Raw genomic sequence first — 23,757 nt, 5'->3', positions numbered from 1 at the left:
AGGTTGACTACAAATTTGCAGGAAATAACATTTCCTGCTTCTTGTTTACAATGTCATCTGAAAGTGAGAACGAGTGTGTTCACATGGCACTGTTTTAATCAGTGTCGCAAAATATTTATGTGCCAGATGTGCTAAAGATTCATATGTTCCTTCATGCTTCAACCACCATTCCGGAGGACATGTGTCCATGCTGATGATGAGTTCTTCTCAATAATGATCCAAAGCAGAGCAGATTGATGCAAGTTCATTTACATCATCTGAGCCAGATGCCACCAACTGAAAGTTGATTTTCTATTTCAGTGGTTCAGGTTCTGTAGTTTCAGCATCAAAGTGTTGCTCTTTTAAGACTTCTGAAAGCAAGCTCCGTGCCTTGTCCTCCTCAGATTTCGGAGAGAACTTCAGAGTCTTAAATCTTGGGTCTAGTGCTTTATTATATTTAGAAATCTCACATCAGTACATTATTTGCATTCTGTAAAATCTGCTTTGAAAATGTTCTTAAAATTAACATGTGCTGGGTCATTATCCAAGACTGCTATAACATAAAATATGTGGTAGAATGTTGGTAAAACAGAACAGGAGACAGTTCTCTCTCTAGAAGTTGTCAGAAAGTTTAACAATTTTTTTTAACAATTTTAATAAGCGCGTCCTCTGGAATGGTGGCCAAAGCATGAAATATGAATGTTTAGCATATCTGGCATGTCAATTCCTTGAAAGTGAGGGTGCCTGGTCTCGCTTTCAGTTGATATTGTACATAAGAAGCAGGCAACAGTATATCCCGTAAATGTAAACAAAATAGTCTTAGAATTGGCTGAACAAGAAGTAGCATAGAGTGGATTCGTAGGCTTTCAAGTTTTATATTATTTGGTGTTTGATTGCAGTGTGTAATCTGGTAACTGTGTAGCTGACAAAACTTTTGTCGGTAACACAATTAACCGCTGCAGCTCTGCATTTAAAGTATTTTGGACGCCGGTGGGCAGGCACACTAGCTCTGTCCCAGCTTGTGCCGGGTCCCAGCAGCTACCTCTGCTGTGTCTCTACATTTAAAATATTTTGGGAGCCCTCATCAGTTTCTAGTTTAATCCGCTACCCTATTGCATCCCTATTTGTAAGTTACGCTTTCACGATAAAGCGATTGCACCACAGTACAATAAAAGCTCTGTTATCAGTCATGTTGGGGTCTGGGGAATGCCGGTTAATCGAATATTCTGGTTAACTGAAAGTTATAATTTACCAATGAAATGCCAGTTTTTAAAGAATTAAAATACAACAAAATGAATAAAGTCTAAACTATTATACAAGTTACACTGCACTGCGATGTGTTTTTTGAATCACTTGGGTGTATACAGGTAAAGTTTTGTATACAATAGGTTATCTTATGACACTGCATCACATAAGCAGCACGTGAGATACACCCAGATCACTAAATACACTCAAATTATACTGAACTTAATTTAATGTTTGATTCAGAAGGCACTTCATGAGCTTGCAGTACCGCAAGGTCATAATTATCGACATCAATTATCATTGTAGATGCATGTGTAGGAGATTGGGCTGAATTTATAATGACCCTATGAGACACCCTGGAAGCTTCTTTTTTTGAATCAAACTCTGATATCAGCTTGCTTGTCTTCTGCCACTTTTTTTTGTAAAAGTAGAGTGCAGAATGTGTGATTGCATAACATGCTGGGCAGTGGGTTAGTCCTCGTTACTAGAGTGAAGATTTTTGTATTGTGAGATCTATGAAATTCCAGTTAATTAACTGCTGGATAACAGAGCTTTTATTGTACTTTTCTAAGGTGAATTGGAGAAATAAAGTAAGCACTGTACACTGTGTTGTAATAGAAATCAATATATTTGAAAATGTAGAAAATAAAGAATATTTAATAAATTCCACTTGATATATTGTTCAACAGTGATTAATCATGCAAATTAACTGTGAGCCCTATTTAAAATGTTTCTTATGAGAATATGGATGCTCTGAAGATTAAATGAGATTGTCACAGTTCACATTTGTCTTTTTTTTTTAACCTGTTACTGGTACTTAAGAAAACTTTTTTTTCTCTAATCTCTATCAGTTACAGTAATTTTTCTTATTTATTTTGTGCAACACTGTGTTTTTGCCCTGCTTATGTGGCTCGCTCATGCAACAATAAGGGTAAGATAACATTTTTGAAATACAATATGTGATTGTGTTATCAATGGGCCTTGGAATATGGCATCTAAAACTATTTGTATTTAATTTTTCAATACTGTTTAGATTTCAAGTTGATATTATTCTCTCAATGGATTTGATTGATCTGGTTTGTTTTACTAAAGGATTCTAAGGCTTTAGTGGCAAAGGAGAAGGAAATAAAAAAGATAAAAGATGGGCTAAATGCTCTGCAGGAGGCAAGTGATAAAGATACAAATGCTCTAGCTGCTGCACAGCAACATTTTAATGCCGTCTCTGCTGGTCTGTCCAGCAATGAAGATGGTGAAGAAGCTACTCTTGCTGGCCAGATGATGGCATGCAAAAATGACATTAGTAAAGCAGAAACGGAGGCTAAGCAGGTAAGAAAAGAAGCTAATCATGTTCCTCCCAGACAAGCCTTAATATTTTTTATGAACTTTGTCTTGAAAAGCTTTCTGAACATTCCATTTATCCAAAAATGCTTAATAGGGGATGCTCTGTAAGAGGCAAAACATAATAGCATATGCTAGCACTAAGTTTTTAATGGGGAGGCAGGGCTCTGAAAGTCCTGATTTTGGTCATGGTAGTCATGAAAAGGTTCATTTTAATTTTAAATAATTCAGATATATGCCAAGGTATGTTGGTATTTGTTATAACTTACACCAGATCTAGGCAGAAAGATTAGGTTGACCAATTATGTAGCTCTAGTGGTGTAAAAAAAATTCATATCCATAAGTGACATAGGTCAATTTAACTAATCCCCCAAGTGTAGACTGTGCAAGGGCAAAGGAAAAATTCTGCTGATGATTTAGGTACCCCCTCTCAGGGAGGTGGATTAACTACACGGATGATCGAACTCTTCCTGTCACTGTACTGAGTGTCTACATTGAAATGCTATAATGGCACTGCTGCAGCACTTCTAATGAAGATGTAGCCTTAATCATCATTTGGTACATTCATATTAATTCCTTTGTCCCAATCTCATTAATAATGTTCTCAAAAGGTTTTATCATTTGACACTGAAACTTCTCATGTGTGAAAAGCACAGAGTGCATTGTTCTCATCAGTGTTATTTCCAAACTCTGTTTGCCATCTACAATTGAATTATGTTTATAGATGCTAAGGATGCTATTTGACATTACTGTATGTGATAAGGATCCTGAATGATAACCCAAGCATCCAGATAATGTAGAAATTCTACTCTTATGCTATGTATTGTTTGAAAACTCCAGGTTCTGTGTTTATCCTGTATTTTACCATAGGCTCAAATGAAGCTGAAACATGCTCAACAAGAATTAAAGACAAAACAGACAGAAGTAAAAAAGATGGACAGTGGCTACAAGAAAGATCAAGAAGCATTTGAAGCTGTTAAAAAGCTGAAAGAAAAACTAGAAAATGAAATGAAAAAGCTAAACTATGAAGGTTTGTTGAAGAGACTTACTGGTAGAATAGCAATTTTGGGATGGGTGGGTGGAAGTATAGGATCATCTAGAACAGGGCTGGGCAATACAGCCCGGGGCCTGGATCCAACCTGCCAAGCCACCAGATCCCGCCCACGGCTCAGGCACACAGGCACACGCAACTGCCACAGTTTAAAGCTCAGTCCGAGAGTGTCTTGCTGTTCTGTGGGGGGGTGGGGGGGAGGCTTCCTGAGATCTCCCTGCCTCCAGCCCAATCCTCAGCTTCTAGTGGGCAGAAATAGCTGGCCAATAGTGGGCAGAAATAACTTAGTCCCCTGGAAACAGCCAACCAATAGGAGCTGAGAGATTGGCCAGGGGGATGGGGGCAGAAGCAAGACTCTCTTTTTCTCTCCCCCCGCCCTCTTTCTGGGAGGGTGGAGGGAGCAGTCTGCAGTTTTAAGTGATATGGGGCTGCAGCAGGCAGGGAGCCCAGTCTGCCTTGGGGGTGCTGCAGGCTTAGGTGTGTGCCTTCCAGCCAGAGCCTACCTCTGGCACCCCAGCCTCTCCTGCACCTCAGCTCCTCCAGGTCACCATCCAAATCCTACCCCTGGACACAACTCCCTCCCAGACTCTGCACCCCCTCCTATACCTCTCACCCAGGCCCGAATCCTCTCTTGCACCCAAACACCCTCCTAGATCCTGTACCCCGTTCCCTTGTCCCAAGTCACCACCCACACCCTCTGCAGTCTGCACTCCCTTTTCCCCTTCTCCCAGGTCACAGCTCCCTCCCAGACTTTGCACCCCTTCCTAGTGCCCCTCTCCCAGGTGAGAATCCTCTCTTGCACCCATGCCCCCTCCCAGACCCTACACCCCAATCCTCGACCCAGGTTACAACTCCTTCCTTTGCCCAAACTCCCTCTCAGACCTCACACTATCTCCTGTACCCGAGTCCTTTACCCCGTGCGCCCTTCTGTGCCCAACCTCCATCCCACACCCTGCAAATTTCCCCCCCCCCCCACGAACACGTATTGCCCATCTCTCATCTAGAAGAACCTGGTGTGAAAGAAAGACCCTGAAAACATAGGAAGAGAACTCTGAAGAAATTAATATTTCTGCCATTTTAATGAATGGTTACAGTATAGTGGAGATAGCACAATAGAATTAAAGAACATATGTAGCTTTTTTACTTGGAGCAGGTAAGAGTTCAAACGGTAGTTTGGAGTTGTATGATTGCCTGTTGAAAGTAAAAACACACTAGTGGGCCAAGATTTACACCAGCATAAAAGTTACCAGATAGCCCTTCTTTTTCCCCTTTCCCACCCTCTTCCCAGTAAAGGGCATGACTTTTATTTACATTAAGGCACTACTGACAACATATCATCAATTTGAGGCTCCTTCACAGTGCAAATGCAGAGCCAGTGTGTAAAGGGGTTCTGATGTAAATGAAAATCCAGTCCAAAGTCTAACAGTAAATGCAAGTGCTTGCCATTTCAGAAAATCTAACTAATTTAAGTGCTCTACTTTAAGTACCTAAGGGTATGTATCTACACTGCATTCCTCTTTTGAGAGAGGAATGCAAATGCAGACAAACGAAATTGCAAATGAAGCACGGATTTGAATTTCCCGTGCTTCATTTGCATAAACGTGTCCAGCTGCTATTTCAAAATACCTTATTTTGAAAAAAGCTCTGTCTAGACGCAGTTATTTAAAAAAAAATCCCTTCTTTCGAAATAACCATTACTCCTTATAAAATGAGGAGATATACATAAAATAATATGTATATCTACTTAGCACATAGCCTAAGACATAATGAGAAGTCCTTTCTTCTTCAAAGATTCTTCCAGTTTTAATTTAAACAAAAATATTAGCACCCAAATATTCCAAATAGCTGTAAATCAGAAACTTGGAATCTTTCAATCTTTAGTGAGAATTATAGAAAAACAGTACAGTTTGAATCTCTTAAATCTGAGACTCTCTGGTCCAACAACATTCGTGGTCTGGCAGGATCATGAATTTTGCTGGATCAGAGAACCCTGGTGCCTGGGAATGTGAACCAGTCAGGGAGTCCAGCTGAGAGGAGCCCCACCATCACACTGGTGAGTCCCATCCCTGGAGAGCCCTGGACAGGCAGCACAACCACAAGATCAGCGAGCCCTATCCCTGCGGAGCCTTGTCCTGGCATGGCAGCAGCGGGTCAGCCATGAAGTCCTGTCCCTGGGGAGCCCTGGCTGGGTGGGGTAGCAGTGGGACTGGCAAACCTGGTCTCTGTAGAGCTCCATCCCGGTGCAGCAGGAGCAGCTGCAAAGCCCTGTCCCAAGGAGTTCTGATGGGGCACGGCAGCGGCAGGAAAGCCGCAGAACTTAGTCCCCGGAAAGCCCTGGGCGGGACAGAAGCAGGGCAGCCGCAGAGCCCTGTCCCTGAGAAGCCTCGGCCAGGCAGGGCAGAAGTGGGGCTGCAGCGATTGGGGAGCTCCATCCCCAGAAAGCCCTGAACTACTTCATACCTATATATGCAAAGAGTGTGACTAAAGAGTTTAGTGATATGTTTGTTTGGCTCTTTTAGACAAAAAAGAAGAAACTCTTTTAGCAAAACGGAGAGAACTTTCTCATGAAGTCGGTCTGTTGAGAGAATCATATGAAACCGTAATGGCCAAGTTTCCCAATCTACGGTTTGAATATAAGTAAGCAGGATCAGATTAACTCCTTCTGGAGGTCTGGGGCTATTAGATTTTGTTGGGGGCCCTTAGGCTCTTGGGTGGAGCCAAAAGTGAGGGGTTTAGAGTTACAGGAAGGGACTGTAGGCTGAGGCGGTGGGTTGGATGGGAGAGGGAGTGAGGGGCTCCAACTAGGGTTGGGGTGGGGCGCTCTGGGGTGGGGCTTAAGCCGAAAGATTGGCATGCATTCAGGAACTCCAGACAGAAGGTAGTTGGGGGGTTGCGGTACTGGGCACTTATCTGGAGCAGCTTCACTTTGGTGGCACAACCCATGGAGAGAAGGGGCAGATAGCTGAGTGTGCTGCCCTGTGCTTGCCTGCAAGGCTCCATCCCCCACAGCTCTGATTGGTCATAATTCATGGCCAATGGGAACTGTGAGGGAGAAGCCTGCAGGAAGGAAAGCATGTGGACAGAACTTTGTGGCACTTGAAGCTCAAGCTTGGTGGAGGTGGGGAAACAGTAGTGCATGGAGTCGCACTCATTTCCCCTGCCAGGCAGGGTCAGAACACAAAAGCTTTAGTGGCTGCAGCCTGGGGCCTGCAACAGGTCCTACACTTCCAGTGTCCTGGAGATTTCTTTGGGGTTCCCCTTTAGCCCAGGGCCTTGGGTTGCAGCCCCTTAAGCTTTCTTAATCTGTCCCTGCAAGTAAGGCCTCAAAATTGTACTCTAATGTTCATTAAACATCCGTGAACTTGGGAGAATGAAAATTCAGGAGGCCATTGTTTTGCTATTGATACAGAAATAGTTTGCCTCCTTTTCCATTTCTGACTTATGGCATGATTAATCTGCCCAGGTATTTAGGATAATATATTATCTGGCATTTACACAGCTCTTTTTACCCATCAATGTCCAAGCACTTCACAAAAGCAGTAAATATCATTAACTCCGTTTTACAGATGGGGGAAATTGAGGTATGAAGTAACATGATTTGCCCAATGTCCATCCGGCCATAGGTAGAACTAGGTCTCCTGAGCCCCAGTCCAGTGTACCTTTCACTGGGACAAGTAAAATTCAAAACAGCAGATGCATTTATTATATGCTTGCAAATGTTAGCTGCACGTTTCTTATGATACCGCATCAAAACTATTATTCTTTTCCCATAGCAATATTATGGCAGCTAATTACAGATCCGTTTTGTACTTTCACTATCGAGAAAAGCAGTTTTCTTTAAATGTTCATAGGCATTAGTATTTTCAGTTACAAGAAGTTTATCTTTTTGTCTAAACTTTTTATAATTAAATGTGTGTGGCAGGGAAAAAATTGCTATGATCCATTGTTATATATTGTGTGTATGCACCTCTTTAAGTTGTGCCTTGGACAAGTTCATTCAAATCTAAAACAACACGTAAACAAAAGTTCATGAAATTATTTTTTTATGTCAGAAGTTAATTAACTTCATAATCTCTGAAAACCTCTTTCATGTAACTATGTAAACTACTCTAATGAAAGATTTATACCTCATACCTAATTAATAGAATTTATTTTTGTAACTTTAATGCCAAAACTGTCAGTCAATTAAAAATATTAGCAATGCTTCCAAACTTTGTTAGCTTTTTAATAAGTTAGTTTTGCATAACTATTCGTAGTGCCAAGTTTTATGAACAACTCGAGGCAATGTTGATGTCAGGGTTCTTCTATTTATTCCATAGCTGACAGTTTACTTGGAAACCCTTACTTATGAAATTTTAAAATTATTTGGCTGTCTGTGGCTTCAGAATATTGTATATCTGTATATTGTGGAATTTTTACATTAATATAAATGTGTTTGGAGTTTGTCATAAGCTGTTTTCATCTTAAGTAACATAATTTTTTTTAATTTATTTTAAGAGATCCAGAAAAAAATTGGAATCCAAATCATATAAAAGGGCTTGTTGCCTCTCTAATCACTGTGAAAGAGATCTCCACTGCAACAGCTCTAGAAGTGGTAGCTGGGGGAAAGCTCTATAACATTGTGGTGGACACAGAGGTATTGTTTCTTAACACACAACTTTTGAGTACATCCCTTTGGCAGTATTCAACCCTGTGCTTTAGTCATGAACTTCTGTCACTACTCCTTGGAGATGTGTAGTTAAAACTTTGCGCACTAAGGCCAAGATTTTTCAAAACCAATTAGTTAGTTCTGGGATTTCAATTTCAGACACTTCAAAGGGATGCAGGTTTTCATAAATTGTTGCGCACCTGCACTCTGAAAATCAGGCCCCTCTAAGTTATCTTCAGTTGGTCCCCACTCCCAAATTTGAGGCCTCCTTAAATCTCTAGTCACTAAAAATCATCGCCCACAGCAATAGGGTATCCTTAAGCAGATACCTTAACAAATAGAGAATTTATTTTAGTGAGTATGAATTAATTTAGGTCAATGGAATCCTGCCTTCTTAGGCAAACTTTAAATTCTCCAGTATGTGTATCATTCCTATAAGAGCACCAAGGAGTCCTGTGGCACCTTATGGACTAACAGATGTATTGGAGCATAAGCTTTCGTGGACAAAGACCCACTTTGTCAGATGCATGTAGTGGAAATTTCCAGAGGCAAGTATAAATATGTAGGCCAGAATAAGGCTAGAGATAACAAGGGAAATTCAATCAGGGAGCGTGAGGCTCACTTCTAGCAGCTGTGATAGAAATGTAGCCGTGTTAGTCTGGTGTACCTGAGGAAGTGGGTCTGGCCCACGAAAGCTCATCATCTAATAAACCATCTTGTTAGTCTTTAAATTGCTACATAGTCCTGTATTTTGTTCTAGCAGCTGATCTGGAGGTGTGAACACCAAGAGAGGAGAAACTGCTTTTATCATTGGCTAGCCATTCACAGTCTTTGTTTAATCCTAAACTGATGATGTAAAATTTGCAGATGAACTGTAGCTCAGCAGTTTCTCTTTGAAGTCTGGTCTTGAAGTTTTTTTGCTGCAGGATGGCTACCTTTAAATCTTCTACTGTGTGTCCAGGGAAATTGAAGTGTTCTTCTACAGGTTTTTGTATTTTGCCATTCCTAATATCTGATTTGTGTCCATTTAAATGACACAATTTCCAGAGGCGTATTTATACCTGCCTCTGGAAATTTCTACTACATGCATCTGACAAAGTGGGTCTTTGCCCACGAAAGCTTATGCTCCAATACGTCTGTTAGTCTATAAGGTGCCACAGGTCTCCATGTCGCTTTTGCAGATCCAAAATAACATGGCTACCCCTCTGATACTATTCCTATAAGAAATGTTTTCAATTGTCTTCACAATTTGACATGTGTTTTTGTATCTTTCTGTAATTTTTTTCCCCTAAATTTTAGGTTATTGGTAAAAAACTGTTAGAAAAAGGTGAACTGAAGCGTCGATACACCATAATTCCACTAAATAAAATTTCAGCACAGTGTATTGAGCAAAAAAAAGTGATGGCAGCAAAACACTTGGTATGTCTTTAGATAAATTCTTTTGCTGTGTAAGTTTTTCTTAAAATTGGCATGCTTTATTAGTTGTTAACCATCATGCACAGGGCATGTTTTCAACAATGATTACTTGGAATGGGGAATAGGGTAATATCAGTCATGCCTATGTCATAATGGCAGTTATTTCTATGCTATTTTTATAAGAATTATAGAAGTAATTGTATCTTTAAAGGGTGACTTGCTTAATTTGAAATTTGGCTGAATAGTGAATTACCAGAAACAATATTCTGCAGAAGCACAATAGATGGGCTGAGTGGGAATGGCAAAGCTCCGTGCCGAAAAAAAGCGGCAGCCATTTTTATGCTAATGAAGCGGGGGAGATTTAAATCCTCGCTTCATTAGCAATTGCGATACGTCTAATTTGCATCCCTTTTAGGAAAAAGGGATGCAATCTAGACGTAGCCTTGTTGTTCACAGGTGCTTTAAAAAAAACCACCTCCATGAACTACCAAGTTTTCGGGTGGCAAGTGAAAGTATGCTTTGTTGGTACGAGCACTCTTCTGTTGACAAAGCAAAACCCTCTAGTAGAAATTAGAAGTATTTTGTTGGCAAAAATACCAGCTGACTTCTAGCATTTATACAAGCTGACTTCTAGTGATAAGGCTGTAATGACACAGTCCTGTTGCTAAAAGCTGTGTAGTGTAGACATACTGTAAAGATAGAGGAAGGAGAAGCTGATCAGAACAATAAAGTTTTGTGTTGCTAGTCGCAAAGAAGGGAGTGAACCAAAATTAACATCTGAGAGAGATGCATTACTGAGCATATTTGACTGAGGTGCCCATTGGTAGTCTGACTAGAGAAAGAGAGAGATTGAGTCAAGGTTTTTACCTACAGACATGTAGTTCAAAAGCACTTATTGAGGAATTCTAACATGTTACAAAACCTTATAATGGGAGCAAGAAATTGGATTTCAAAACTCTTTAATTCATTTGGAATATTAATACTATATTCTTTTGATTGTTAGGTTGGTGATGATAATGTGCATTTGGCCCTCTCTCTGATTGGGTATGAATCTGAACTACAGAAGGCAATGGAATATGTCTTTGGAACAACACTGGTTTGTGATAACATGAATAATGCCAAGAAAGTGACTTTCAACAAAAATGTTATGAAAAGAACTGTCACTCTTGGAGGAGATACCTTTGATCCTCAAGGGACTGTGAGTGGAGGTATTTTTTTTTTTTTTGGCTACCATATCTTCTCCACTGACTGTTGTACTGCTTTAAATGTTTTGACAAATGCTAACAGTAAAACTGTATTTAGAACCTTACTCTGAAAAACTTCGAAATCTATTTGACAGAAGATGTATTCAAATCCCAGTTATGCAAAATGGAAATGAAAATACTAGAAAAAAAATTATTTGCCTTATTTAAATTGTTTGAATTAAAAGTTATGACTGTGTAAGAGGGATAAATTTGTCCCACCAATCCTTTGAATTTGGCCCGTGTCCTGTCCTGCTTGGACCCTCAGGAACAGAGCAGCTCCAGGCCACTCAAAGTTGTTGGCTGCTCCATGTGCCTCTCTGTGCCATGTGGGGAAGCACTGCCCTTGCCATGGTCTCTCAGCTCCCAAAGGCCAGAAACGGGAGCTGTGAGATTGCATCCGTTGCCTCCACCTCAAGCACAATCGCTCCCCCTGACCCCTTCTCCGTGGCACAGAGGAGCACATGGAGCAGCCAGCCACTTTGAGTGGTCTGGGCCTGCCTAAGGTCCCACTGGGCCAGGATCTGCCTAGATAAGCGCCTCCTGGCCAGAGTCTGACTTTGGCACTTCCCTCCCACTAGGGATGAGAATATTTAACCAGTTAACTGGTGGGGACTGGAGCAGCTCCCAGCATGCCAAAAGCAAAGTGGGCCTGCCATGGACAGGGGCAGCTCCGGTCGTCTGGAGCAATCCATGTCCCCTGCTCCACCCCCTTTAATCAGTTAACTGGGTAAACAACATGTTTAATCACTTAAAATGGGATTTTACATCCCTAACTACCATACCCCCAACTCCCCGCCCCCAGGTCACCACCCAGATCCTCTGTACCCACTTGCCAGGCCATAACTCTAAGACCTTGCATCTCTTCCTACTCTCCTCCAGGTCAGAATCCTATCTTGCACCCATACCCCCTCCTGGGATTCCACACCCCAATCCCCTTTCATAACCACCTTCTTAACTCAAACTCTCTCTTAGACCCTGCACCCTGTCCTGCACCCAAATCCCAGCATCCTTCTGCACCAAACCTCTGTCCCAGATCCCACACCACTGTGACTTGACCACTTACCAAAATCTTGGAGTGGTTCCCCATCAAAAATTATTGCCTATCCCAGTTATAGAGTGTTCCCTGTGCACATCAAATGTGCTGGATAATCCATTTATAAATGGAACAGAGAGATCTGATTGAAACTCTCTTGTAGGAAGAACAAATATGCTTTTGTTTTATACCAGAACAATATGTGGTATTACCATTAACCAGGAAAGAGAAGCCTATCTAAAAGGAGGAAAATATCATTAAGTATTTCAATTAAACCCACAAATGTATTAATAACATAATTAAATAATCCAGTGAGACAGGTACTTCAAAATCTTGCAAGTTCAGTGAGACTTACCCTATTTTTGCCCAATTTGTTAAGCAATAGCATAAAAACTTGGATTGATCAACATTAAGAGCTTCCAGTCCGGTAACACTTCAGTTCCAGGAAATCTGGAAAAACAGATGTGGATAAACATGCCTTAGTGCCAGAGTAAGAAAACATTCTGGATTGAGAACTATTATAGGTTCAAAGTTTGCTTTAAAAGCAACTCTGGTTTTGTTCTCTCATGTCTTCCATGTGAGTAGCCCAGTTTTTAAATACATCCTTCTATTTAAGTAATTAATGCTAGGTAATCAGTCATCCTCAGCTTTCTGTTCTTTCACTAATCAGGCGCACGTCCACAGTCTGCATCTGTTTTGTCCAAGCTTCTGGAAATGAAAGATATTCAAGAAAAATTGAAAACAAAGGAGTCTGAGCTAGAGACAGTAGAAAAGGAGCTGGCAAGCTTAAAGAACACTGCTGAAAAGTAAGGGTTAAAAAATACAAGATTCTATCTTTTTCTTTCTCTTTTTATATCTATCTATGTATGTATGTCTGTATGTATGTCTGTACTAAAAGATTACTCAGCATTGCCCCGGTCCTTAACTCAAATAAGTTTTTTGTTTTTCTTCATTTAAATCATTGCACTTGGTGGGGCTGAGTATTAGGGCTTCAGTATGCAGGCTGCCCCAGCCCTCTCTCACCACAGCAGCTTCAGGCCAAGTGAGAAGTGCCTGTCCATGGGCCACTACAGTGGGCACAGCCAGGGAGGGATGCATGTCCCCCAGTTGGGGGCAGGAGGAGGGGGGGAAACAGAAAAAAAGACACATTCTCTGAAATATATAGATGTCCCTGTCCCCATCTCTGGTCCCTTGCTGCCCCCCTGTGGTCATTCTACATCTACTGTAACTGTTCCTCCCTTCCTTTCTATTTTATGAGAAACAGCTGAATTCCAGACACATCCCATTGTCCTGGCACAACCTTGCTTTGAGTTCTAATAAGAGAAACCTGCATACCAAATTTAGTGGTCCTAGTTCTTACTGTTTAGGAAGCGTTCTTGATAGAACTGACTCACAGATGGGCAGACATAGTTTGTATGTATCTCAAATAGATAGTAGATAAAGATAATATAATACTAGAAGAGCACAGAGGGTCAGATGAGGTTTTGTATGAAAGCCAGAGTAGTATGACCACTGAACTACACAAAATAATGGGAAGGCAAGGAGATTTCTGGACCACATCAGCAGGAAATTATAGGTTGGACCTCCCTGATGCGGCACCCTCGGGATCTAAACAGCCCCAAACTAGGGAGTTTGCCAAAACCAGGAGAAGTCATTGCTCCCCTGCTTTCCATTGGCTATCGCTCCTGGGCTCCTCCAAGTCATTTGCCTGCTCTGTGCCCCACCCCAGCCACTGGACTCCAGTGGCTTCCCCTGCCAGCTGTGGCTTCCCGACCCTCTCCTGCTGCTGGGTTGGCCAGGACTATTGGTCAGCTACTGATCCCAGGCACTGGAGCTCTTTGGTCCAGCAACATCTATGGTCCTGTCTGACCACAGATGTTGCCAGACCAGAATGTCTCAGATTTTAGAGGTTCAGCCTGTAAAATATATGAGAGAGCTTATATTGTTCCTATGCTTGGGGAAAATCGCATGATGCTTTCCTGAAAACTGTATTCAGTTTTCACCTTTTCCTATTCACTGAAGTGCCAAATGAATTTCCTGCAGTTCTATTCTGTAACTCCTATCTAGGGTAAAATCAGAATAGGTGAGAATTATAAGAACATTGAAATTGCATCAGTATCCCCCAAAATATTTGGTATTTGGGAATTTAAATCAGATCTTATACTTAGATAATATTTTTGTGAATTTAAATTTAAAAATAATTGTGGAATCTTCAATGTCTTCTGTGCAATATATTTAGGCAAATAAGAGTCCTTAAAAAGAAAGTAAACTATGCACATGTTGCACTTGTTTTTCAAACACTTTCAACCATTTAAATGATTTTTCCCCAAAAACCTAGATAAATGGAGCAAACCAGTTTCAAACTTTACATGAAAATGACACAAGCGTTAAAAATATTGAGTCTGACCATGTACAATTGAAAGGTTTAGCTGTGATTTAGACATCTCCTGTATATTTGCTTTTTCATAAATAGTGCAGTTGTTGCATGCCCACAAGATGAACAAGTTTAATTAAGTTATGATAAATAGCCTAATTTGAACAGACATTTTCCATTTTATCTGAAAGTCCTGGTTATCCACAACCATAGTGTATCTAAAGGCTATGCTGGGGACAATCAGGCATGCAGAAGATGAACATGCTGTTTGAAGGTACAGGCAGTCCCCGGTTTACGTACAAGATAGGGACTGGACTATAGGTTTGTTCTTAAGTTGAATCTGTATGTAAGTCGGAACTGGCATCCAGATTCAGCCGCTGCTGAAACTGATCAGTTTCAACAGCAGCTGAATCTGGACACCAGTTCTGTCTTACATACAGACTCAACTTAAGAACCCCAGGAGTCTCCAAGTCAGCTGCTGCTGAAACTGATCAGCAGCTGATTCCAGGAACCCCGGGGCAGAGCAACTCTGCCTCGGGCTTCCTGTAGTCAGCCGCTGGTCAGTTTCAGCAGCGGCTAACTTGGGGACACCTGGGGCAGAGCAGCTCGGGTGCTGCTGGGTTGGTCCAGTAGCGTGGCCGCTCCTCGGCGCTACTGGACCAACCCGGCAGCACCCCAGCTGCTCTGCCCCAGGCGTCCTGATTCAGCCGCTGCTGAAACTGATCAGCAGCGGCTGAATCAGGACTTCTGGGGCAGAGCAGCTGGGGTGCTGCCGGGTTGGTCCAGTAGCGCCAAGGAGCGGTGCTGCGGGACCAACCGGCAGCGCCCCACTTGCTCTACCACAGGCCCCGGGCTTTGCTCCATGTCTCCCTGGTCTGCTGGGGGGGGCACTAGCTGCGTCCCCACCCAGCAGACCAGGGAGACGCGGAGCAAAGCGGCGGAGGACCCGGGTCGGACCGCGGCGCTTCCAGATCAGCGCCGCGGTCCGGCCCGGGTCCTCCGCGGCTTTGCTCAGCGTCTCCCTGGTCTGCAGACCAGGGAGACGCCGAGCAAAGCGGCGGAGGACCCGGGGCCGGACCCGCGGCCGCTTCCAGATCAGCTGGAAGCGCCGCGGGTCTGGCCGGGTCCTCCGCGGCTTTGTTCAGCATCTCCCTGGTCTGCAGACCAGGGAGACGCCGAGCAAAGCGGCAGAGGACCCGGGGCCGGACCCGCGGCCGCTTCCAGATCAGGGAGACGCTGAGCAAAGCCGCGGAGGACCCGGCCGGATCCACGGCGCTTCCAGCTGATCTGGAAGCGGCCGCGGGTCCGCCCCGGGTCCTCCGCCGCTTTGCTCCCCCAGCAAACCAGGGAGACAGGGAGCAGCTTTTCTCGCCCCAGAGGAGGCGGGCGGCGGGACCAGGCGTCCCGCCGCTCCAGTCCTCCAGGGCGAGAAAAATCCCCGTTCGTTACTGCGGATCCAACGCAAGTCAGATCCGCGTAACTCGGGGACTGCCTGTACAGTTTTAGGCTGCTCCCCAAGGCTGGAGGAGAGAAAAGGAGGAGCAGGGAAGTTGATGCAGAAGCCTCCTCGGAAGTGTTCAGGCAGCACCAGGCACACTCAGTCCCCCACTTCCACAACTAGCAGTACAAATAGTAAGGGCTATGACTGGTTCTCAGTGCCAGGAAGCACTCAAGCATCACCAAAGAGACTTCTCTTTTTCTTCTCTTCCTCCTTTGCTTCCTGGGTTTTTCTCCGTCTTCAGGAACTGGCATTACTGAGGTGAAATCGCATGTTAAAATAGCTCTTGCGTTTATCTGAATGTCCAGTTACCCAAATATTTTGGATGCCCTCCAGGCCATTCAGATAAACTGAATTGTACTGTAAATTTCATAATTGAGACTATACAATATTTATCATTGCACATATATGTAAATGTTTGCTATATTATCCTAATAGATATGGCATGAGTTTTGAATACTGGAGTTTCCAAGTCATGACTGATCCTTAGTCTTATATTCACCATTTTATAGTGAGGAAAATTAATGCTTGTCTCTTTACCTCTGAAAATATAAAGCTCTGTGTACATAAGTTCCCTGTAAGCTGCACAGCTGCCTACTTAGCCCTGTGCTAATACTCAAGGCACCCATGCTAGGTGCAGAGAAGAGTCACCCCAACCTAGTCTCCAGCCTGGTGGCTGGGGGGGGGGGGGGGACACAGTCTGAACAAGGTGCCTCTCCCCTAGCGTGAACACAAACACCACCACAACCTGGTTGCCTGACCCCAGAGGAGCCTCCCACTGCCATGGCCCAGATAGCTAGGCCCTGGTAGAACAATTCTCTCTCGCTGTGGTTGGAGCAGCCTGGACCAGAGCCCCGTACACTGGCCTGGCCCCAGAATCCCCCTCATACCTCCGCATCCCATTCTCTGTCCCAGCCCCATCCCTGAGTCTGCACCCCAACCCTTTGCCCCAGTCCTGAACCCTTCAACCCTTGTCCCATCCAAGAGCCAGAACCCCTTGGCTCTACCCCCGCCACATGAATTTAATGTGCGCCAATATGACGGTGATGTCACACATCACCTCCATATTGGTGCAAATAAAAAAATTTATGCTGCTCGGGGTGGGAAATATTAGAGGGAACACTGGTATGTACCCTACAGTAGTGGTATGCCTGTAACTTATCATGTGAATACATCTGATTGTGTCTGCTATGATCTGTTAAGGTATCGCCAACTGAAGCAGCAGTGGGAGATGAAATCAGAAGAAGCAGAGATATTGCAAACTAAACTTCAGCAAAGTGCCTATCACAAACAGCAAGAGGAGCTGGACACCCTTAAGAAAACAATTGGTGAGAGAACAAGTTGCTGAAAATGTGAAGAACATTATTTGGTTATTCAGAGTAGACTTTTATTTGCTTTTGGGATTGAATAAATCTAATCCCTTTTAAGTTCCATTAAAACTTAATTTTAGGGATTTTTGTTTAACAAATTCAAAAAAAGTTGTAAATTAAAATAACAATGGACCAACTCAAATGAGTATACAGTTAAGATTGCTGATTTTCTTGTTTAGCATTTGCATCGTATGTAGTTTGAATCCTGAGAAATCATTTGAAAAATACTCGTTTTCATATAAAGGAGATCTGGAAAGAAGGAATAATAAAAGCAAACAGGTTCAAGAGAAAAAAATTGGCATATATAGTGGTAGTGTCTGACACTATTAGGAGTGAAGGAACTGATAGGATACCAAAGATTGGTAGATTACCATTCAATGAATTAGTGTGTTATGTAAAATGTGTATTTATTTGACATATAAAGAGCGAGCTTATTTTTTGTTTAATTTAACGAGAGAATTTCAATCTTACTGTATCCTCCCATATATTTTTTGTGTGCTGTAGTATTTAGGTAACATTTATAGTAATCTATGGACAAGGGAATGCTGAAATTTATGAGATCAGCACTTTAGTTAAAAAGCAAAAAAACAAAAAAAACCCAACTTAGTAAATGTGGTGGGGGTTTTTTTTTTTTTTTTGTACTAAGCCTTGTTAAATTGATATGGCACTCTGACCTATAGGCATATTTGTAGAGGTTTAGTCAGGGGCTGGAAGAACTGCCAGGTTCAATATTGTACGTTTTGATTCAGATGAGAGTGAAGAGACACTAAAGAAAACCAAGGACATCCAGAAAAAGGCAGAAGAAAAATATAAAGTGCTGGAGAACAAAATGAAAAATGCTGAAGTGGAGCGTGAGAAGGAATTGAAAGATGCCCAACAGAAGCTAGATGGTGCCAAAAAAAAGGCAGATGCTTCCAGCAAAAAAATGAAAGAAAAACAGCAGGTAAATCTTCCACTGTTGGTAGTAAGTTCCACAATCCTGAAAAGCCTCTACAATTAAGCAGAAGTGTGTACGTGCATGCGTGCGTGCGCGCTTATGATTTTCTTAAACCTTATTGCACTGGTCCCCAACCTTTTGGGGCTTCTGGGGGCGGGGCTACACAAGCGCTGTGCGGCTGCCAGTGGGGCCGCGCATGCGCCGCAAGGCTGGGGTCCGGGGCGCACGAATGGCTTGGGCATGTCACTCGGCGGGTGCACATAAATTCCCCGTGGGCACCGCATTGGAGACCACTGCCTTATTGGTTTCAGTGCATGGATGATATTTTGTAGCCAGTGACACATACAGAAATTGATGATACATGATTTATTCTAGAATCATATACTCTATCCTTCCTTTGAGGCTGTCTGGTTACAATGATGTTACAGCTGTGGTTGTGGAACTGTTGACTTTTGACCTTCTGCAGTCTTTAGTCAGAAGCAAGCTGAATATTACAGTTCTCTATTCAAGTCTAGTCTTTAATACATGTTCAACATATCATCTGTTTAGGAAGTTGAAGCATTAGTTCTGGAATTAGAAGAGCTAACACGAGAACAGGCCTCCTATAAACAACAGATTGAAGCTGTGAAGGAAGCTATCAAATCTTACCAGGATCAGATTGATGCTATGGCATCTGAAGTATCTAAGACAAAGGTAGGTCTAGAAAAACTGGAGGTATTTTGAATACTAAAGACAACTTGGTTCTAATATGTTTTTCATCTCTGTGTAGCTGGAAATATAGACTATTAAACATCATACTATAGATTATTCAGTTTGATGTGGATTTTTTTTCCATCACACAATATGTAGATAGTCTACAGGACCTTTCTGCAGCCTTTTTATCCTTGACTGAATTTCACAATAAATGTATCATACAAATTGGTTAAAAGAGAATTGAGTATGCCCTTTTTGTTTTACAGGCATCTGTAAAGAAAGCTCAGGAGGAACTGGCCAAGCAAAAGGAAGTAATCACCGCCCAGGATAAAGAAATTAAAGCCAAATCTACAGAGACTGTAAAATACAGAGAACAAAATAATGAATCTCAGCTTAAGGTTAAAGAGCTAGAACATAACATCAATAAACACAAGCGAGAGACTACTGATGCTGCTGCCAAGGTATTCAGAGAACTCTTCCCTTCTTTGACTACAGTAACCAGAGGTGGTGTTTTCAGTGACCATGGGCAATGAAGTCTTTTTTTTAATCTATGCACTGCTATACTGGTACATTCTCAATGCTGAGAAATATCTCAGAGGAGAGAAAAGTCACAAGTGTTTATCCATACATTGTCCCATAGGCCAACAGAGAATGTCTGTTTGGGAGAGAACCAATGAAGCAGATACTGTTATATCTGCTGGACAAGCCTATTAAAGAAGGTTGACTTGAAGACAGTGTTAAGAGCATTGTGGTGCTATTTGGAAAATCTAAGTTTAAATCAGAAGGTCAAACACCCATTCAAAAACTTTCTCCATGTTTTGACCTGTCTGACTTTTTTTTTTCTTCAGCCCTTAAGTCAATGTTCTTTTGATGCTCAATCTGTATTTTGTATACTGAGATTTAATGTTGTAAAACAACTTAGGATGCCAGTTCTTTTTCACATAAATGCTCTGAACATATGTACTTTGTACATGTTTCCAGGTGGCTAAACTGCTGAAAGACTATGAGTGGATAGCTTCAGAGAAACAGCTTTTTGGCCAGCCTAACACGGCGTATGATTTTAAAACTAACAATCCTAAAGAAGCAGGCCAGAGGCTGCAGAAACTACAGGAGAAAAAAGAGAAGCTGGGAAGGAATGTCAATATGAGAGCTATGAACATGCTTTCAGAGGCAGAAGAAAGGGTAAACATTTCTTGCTTCAACCTCAAGAGTCGGTACAATTTGTGGCATATCTATTTATGGGTAACATGGTTTATATCACCTGCACACTACTACTCAGTTCCTCTGCTTGAGCCTTACATTGTTTTGTTCAGAAGTCAATGGCATGAACCATTTTTAGTTATACTTGGATGGTAATACATTTTAACTGACTATGCATTAGCAATTGATTGACTTTTAGTGATAAAAGCTGAGTTTCCTTTTTTAAAATTGCATTTTGAGTATCATACCGGCATTACTGTGTCTACAGCAATATCATCTAAATACCCAGATGATACTACTGTTTTGAGTATTAAATAAAAAAGAACTCCTTGCCAAAAATATGAGCCCATGGTGTTGGAACAGTTGGCCAAGTGACATTTTAGCTTCAGTATAGCAATAGATGGCTAGATTTAGTGCATTTTCCATAGCTTTGGTGCCAAATGGTAATTAAGTGGTAAAAATGACAACCACTGTTTACAGGATGGAGGGAAGCATCCCTCGGGGTTTAGTTTTACCATTTGCTAATTGTTATAGTCAGGGCTTGCCAAGAGGGCGGCGAGCCTTGCTCGCCAGCTGCGCGGTTCAGCACGAGGCACATGAGCTGACCGCACTGCGTGGCTGTGCTGGCTTGTAATCTACTTGCCACGGGCGAGTAGATTACACTAATTGTCGAGCCGTGGTTATAGCAAATTTCAAAATATGTTTAGAATAAATTACTGAAAGCCTTGATAAGTTTTAATCTGGTAAGTAAAACTACTCATGTGCTTAAAATTAAGCATCTGAGTATTTATGGGATTAGAGCCAAACATGCTAAGAACAAAGTTAATTGAAACCAATTTTCTCTCCTAATTGAACCAGTATAATGACTTAATGAAGAGAAAAAGAATTGTAGAGAATGACAAGTCTAAAATTCTTGCTACTATCGAAGAGCTTGACCAAAAGAAAAATGAAGCTTTGAATATTGCCTGGCAAAAGGTATGTTATTTCAGCTCTAGCTTTCACCTTCTAAGAGTGTGGCCATGGCTCAGCGGGTGGGGATGGGATGGGACACAGATGAGGCAAGGGGGCCCGGGGGCACAAGGCCAGGAACAGAGCTAGGTGACATGCCATCTACCCCAGGTCCCAGCTATACACACCAACCCTGCCCCTTTGGTTCTTCATGCCCCAGAGTTTGGGGATCTCATGTTTACATTTTGAGCTATGGAACAAAAAGTCTCTTGTCATCTAGCACATTCTAAGTTTCTGTTGGACATCCATTTCCATCAGATTAAATTAAAGTGATGACAGGGAGCAGAAATGAAGTGTTTGTTTATAAGGCTCTTAGTTTAAGTATACAACAATTACTGTTAATGATTCAAAGATGGTTAGAAATATTTGTGGTGGTCTCATTTTTAGGTGAACAAAGATTTTGGTTCAATTTTCTCTACTCTTCTACCTGGGGCCAATGCTATGCTGGCAGCCCCTGAGGGGCAAACTGTCCTAGATGGTCTGGAATTCAAGGTTGCCTTAGGAAACACCTGGAAGGAAAATTTAACAGAACTTAGTGGAGGTCAAAGGTTGGTGTGATATATATATTTTTAATGCTTTTTGTTTTCTCCTTCCCATCTTGTGTATAGTAGTCTGATAATATGCCATGCAGATTTGGTCTTCTTTTCCCACTTTGCTTTCCTTAAATAAAATACAGGTGTATTTTATCGATTCACACTTTAACATCCAGAGCTTGTAATGTAAAGTGCTGGGCTAACTTTTATGTATCTACATAATGGAGTCATTCAAGAACAAAGATCAATTTAAATAATTGATGAGTACACTGCTTTTCACAGGAATTAAGACAAAATTGTGCTGTTGAGAAGTGGCATAAGTGAAATAAATTACAAGAGTTGCAGTAACTCTAAAAATATTTGATAATATTTAGGAGTTGGCAACACTGAAGATTCCCACGTTTGGTTTGTAGACTCTGATTCCTAAGTACAATGTGGTGGTCCCCTGGTTCAGAAGTACCACCACCATGTCACTGAATGCTTTAGACCAGTGTTTCTCAAAGTGGGCTATGGCCCCACTTTGAGAGAGCTAATAACCGTCTGCTCCACTTTGTTTATCTAAGAACTCTGCAGCCACAGAGCCTTGTAGTGCCCATTGGCGCTGGTTCCCTGCAGCCTGCTTTGAGAACACTGCTCCATCCCCCACAACAGGCCTGGGCAAAATGCAGCCTAGGGCTGGATCTGGCCGTCAGGCTGCTCCTGCCCCTGGGATAACCCATTGGCTGACTTCTGCCCAATAGGAGCTGCCTGTTTGAAAAACAAGCAGTGGGCAAAGCACCACTCCTCTCTCCCCTCAGTCTCTCTTATTCATCATTGCACATGGCCCCTGCAGCCTGTGCGGGGGTGGAACAAGCAGGCTGGCTAGCTGCCTAAAAAACCTGCTGGGCTGCTGGCTGGGAGTCATCCAGGTAAAAGTCTCCCAGTCAGAGCCTGCCTCTGGCACCCCAGCCCCTCCTTCCCCCAATCCTCTGCCTCTCCAGTCCTGCCTTCTACCCCACAAAAGCAAAACCCTCTTTCCCCCTCCTGGACCCATTGCATCCCAATCCCCTACTCAAGGTAACAACCCAAACCCCTGCATTCCTCCTGCACCCCAGTTGCCTGCCGCAGGTCATGACCCAACCTCCCTCTGCCCTAATTCCTTGTCCTAGGTTACAACTGCCTCTTTCACCCAAACTCCCTCCCAGACCCCACCCCCTTTCCAGACTAGCTACTGGCTATCATAGCAACAGTGTAGACCAAGGGTGGGCAAGATAGGGGTCCACTAGCCATATTTGGCCTGCCAAGTTGTTTGATCCAGCCTGAGGCTGCCCTGCCGCTCTCTTGCCCCCAGGCCAATTGAGGTGTGGAGGCGGCGAGAGCACACAGTCTCCTCTCCCCACTAGGGGCACACGGTGCTTAAAGGGAACTGTCAGCTATTCAAAACAGCTGGCAGTTCTCGCTAGGCACCACACACCCCTGTCAGGGCAGAGGTGGGGGGCAAAGATTATGCTCCCCCACCCCAGGCCAGTCTGATTGGCCTGGGGGTGGGGGAACATGGAAAGTCTCCTCCCCCTACCAGGGGCAGACCTCACCTAGATGGAACAACCTCCTTCCGCCTGAGGCCCTACCCCTTCCAAAATTGGTGGAGTGGCCCCCCTGCAAAAATTATTGCCCACCCTTGATGGTAGATCATGAGAATGAAGTTCCAATTGTGAGTTTTGTTGCAAAGTAACAAACCAACCTGAGAGATCTTTAAAGGCTATTTAATATCTTAACTTTTGGGCAGAAATCTGAGTTTCAGTATATCAAACCATGGTGTGTGTACTACTGCTCCAGAGCATCTCATATCTGTCTACATTCAACAGAATGTCCTGGATGCAGCAAAGCTGCTTTGGAAGAGTAGCCAAAGGGGAGAGGAAATATTTTTCCCCTGTAGTTTATAAGAATTATCTGTCTTTGGTCTGTTTTTAGGTCCTTGGTGGCTTTGTCCCTGATCTTAGCCATGCTTCTCTTCAAACCTGCTCCAATTTACATCTTAGATGAAGTAGATGCAGCCCTTGATCTTTCTCACACACAGAACATTGGACAGATGCTTCGCACTCACTTCAGACATTCCCAGGTATGATCTTGCAAATGAAATAACAATATGTAGTGGTTTGAGTAGTTCATTACTCTTCAAGAGAGTGTGAGTATACAACTGGGGAAGTGTAA

At 42.8% G+C, this 23,757-nt stretch overlaps 1 protein-coding gene across 3 annotated transcripts in view; it reads left to right on the top strand.

Annotated features, from left to right (window-relative positions):
- Positions 1–23,757, top strand: part of SMC2 (structural maintenance of chromosomes 2) — a 37,146-nt gene that overhangs the window by 11,352 nt on the left and 2,037 nt on the right. For all 3 annotated transcript variants that reach the window (XM_075931432.2, XM_006118850.5, XM_075931433.2), the window contains exons 10-24: positions 2,317–2,550; positions 3,433–3,592; positions 6,133–6,250; positions 8,111–8,249; positions 9,561–9,680; positions 10,681–10,885; positions 12,625–12,760; positions 17,030–17,154; positions 17,946–18,139; positions 18,683–18,826; positions 19,093–19,287; positions 19,808–20,008; positions 20,885–21,001; positions 21,422–21,582; positions 23,518–23,665. In XM_075931432.2, the coding sequence (XP_075787547.2) occupies positions 2,317–2,550; positions 3,433–3,592; positions 6,133–6,250; positions 8,111–8,249; positions 9,561–9,680; positions 10,681–10,885; positions 12,625–12,760; positions 17,030–17,154; positions 17,946–18,139; positions 18,683–18,826; positions 19,093–19,287; positions 19,808–20,008; positions 20,885–21,001; positions 21,422–21,582; positions 23,518–23,665 (2,397 nt within the window). The remainder of the gene's footprint in view (positions 1–2,316; positions 2,551–3,432; positions 3,593–6,132; positions 6,251–8,110; positions 8,250–9,560; positions 9,681–10,680; positions 10,886–12,624; positions 12,761–17,029; positions 17,155–17,945; positions 18,140–18,682; positions 18,827–19,092; positions 19,288–19,807; positions 20,009–20,884; positions 21,002–21,421; positions 21,583–23,517; positions 23,666–23,757) is intronic.

Source organism: Pelodiscus sinensis, chromosome 6, assembly GCF_052426305.1.
Source record: "Pelodiscus sinensis isolate ZL-2025 chromosome 6, ASM5242630v1, whole genome shotgun sequence".
Classification (NCBI taxonomy): Eukaryota; Metazoa; Chordata; order Testudines; family Trionychidae; genus Pelodiscus; species Pelodiscus sinensis.
The sequence above is the reverse complement of the archived record's forward strand: the minus strand, read 5'-3'. Positions and strand labels throughout refer to the sequence as shown.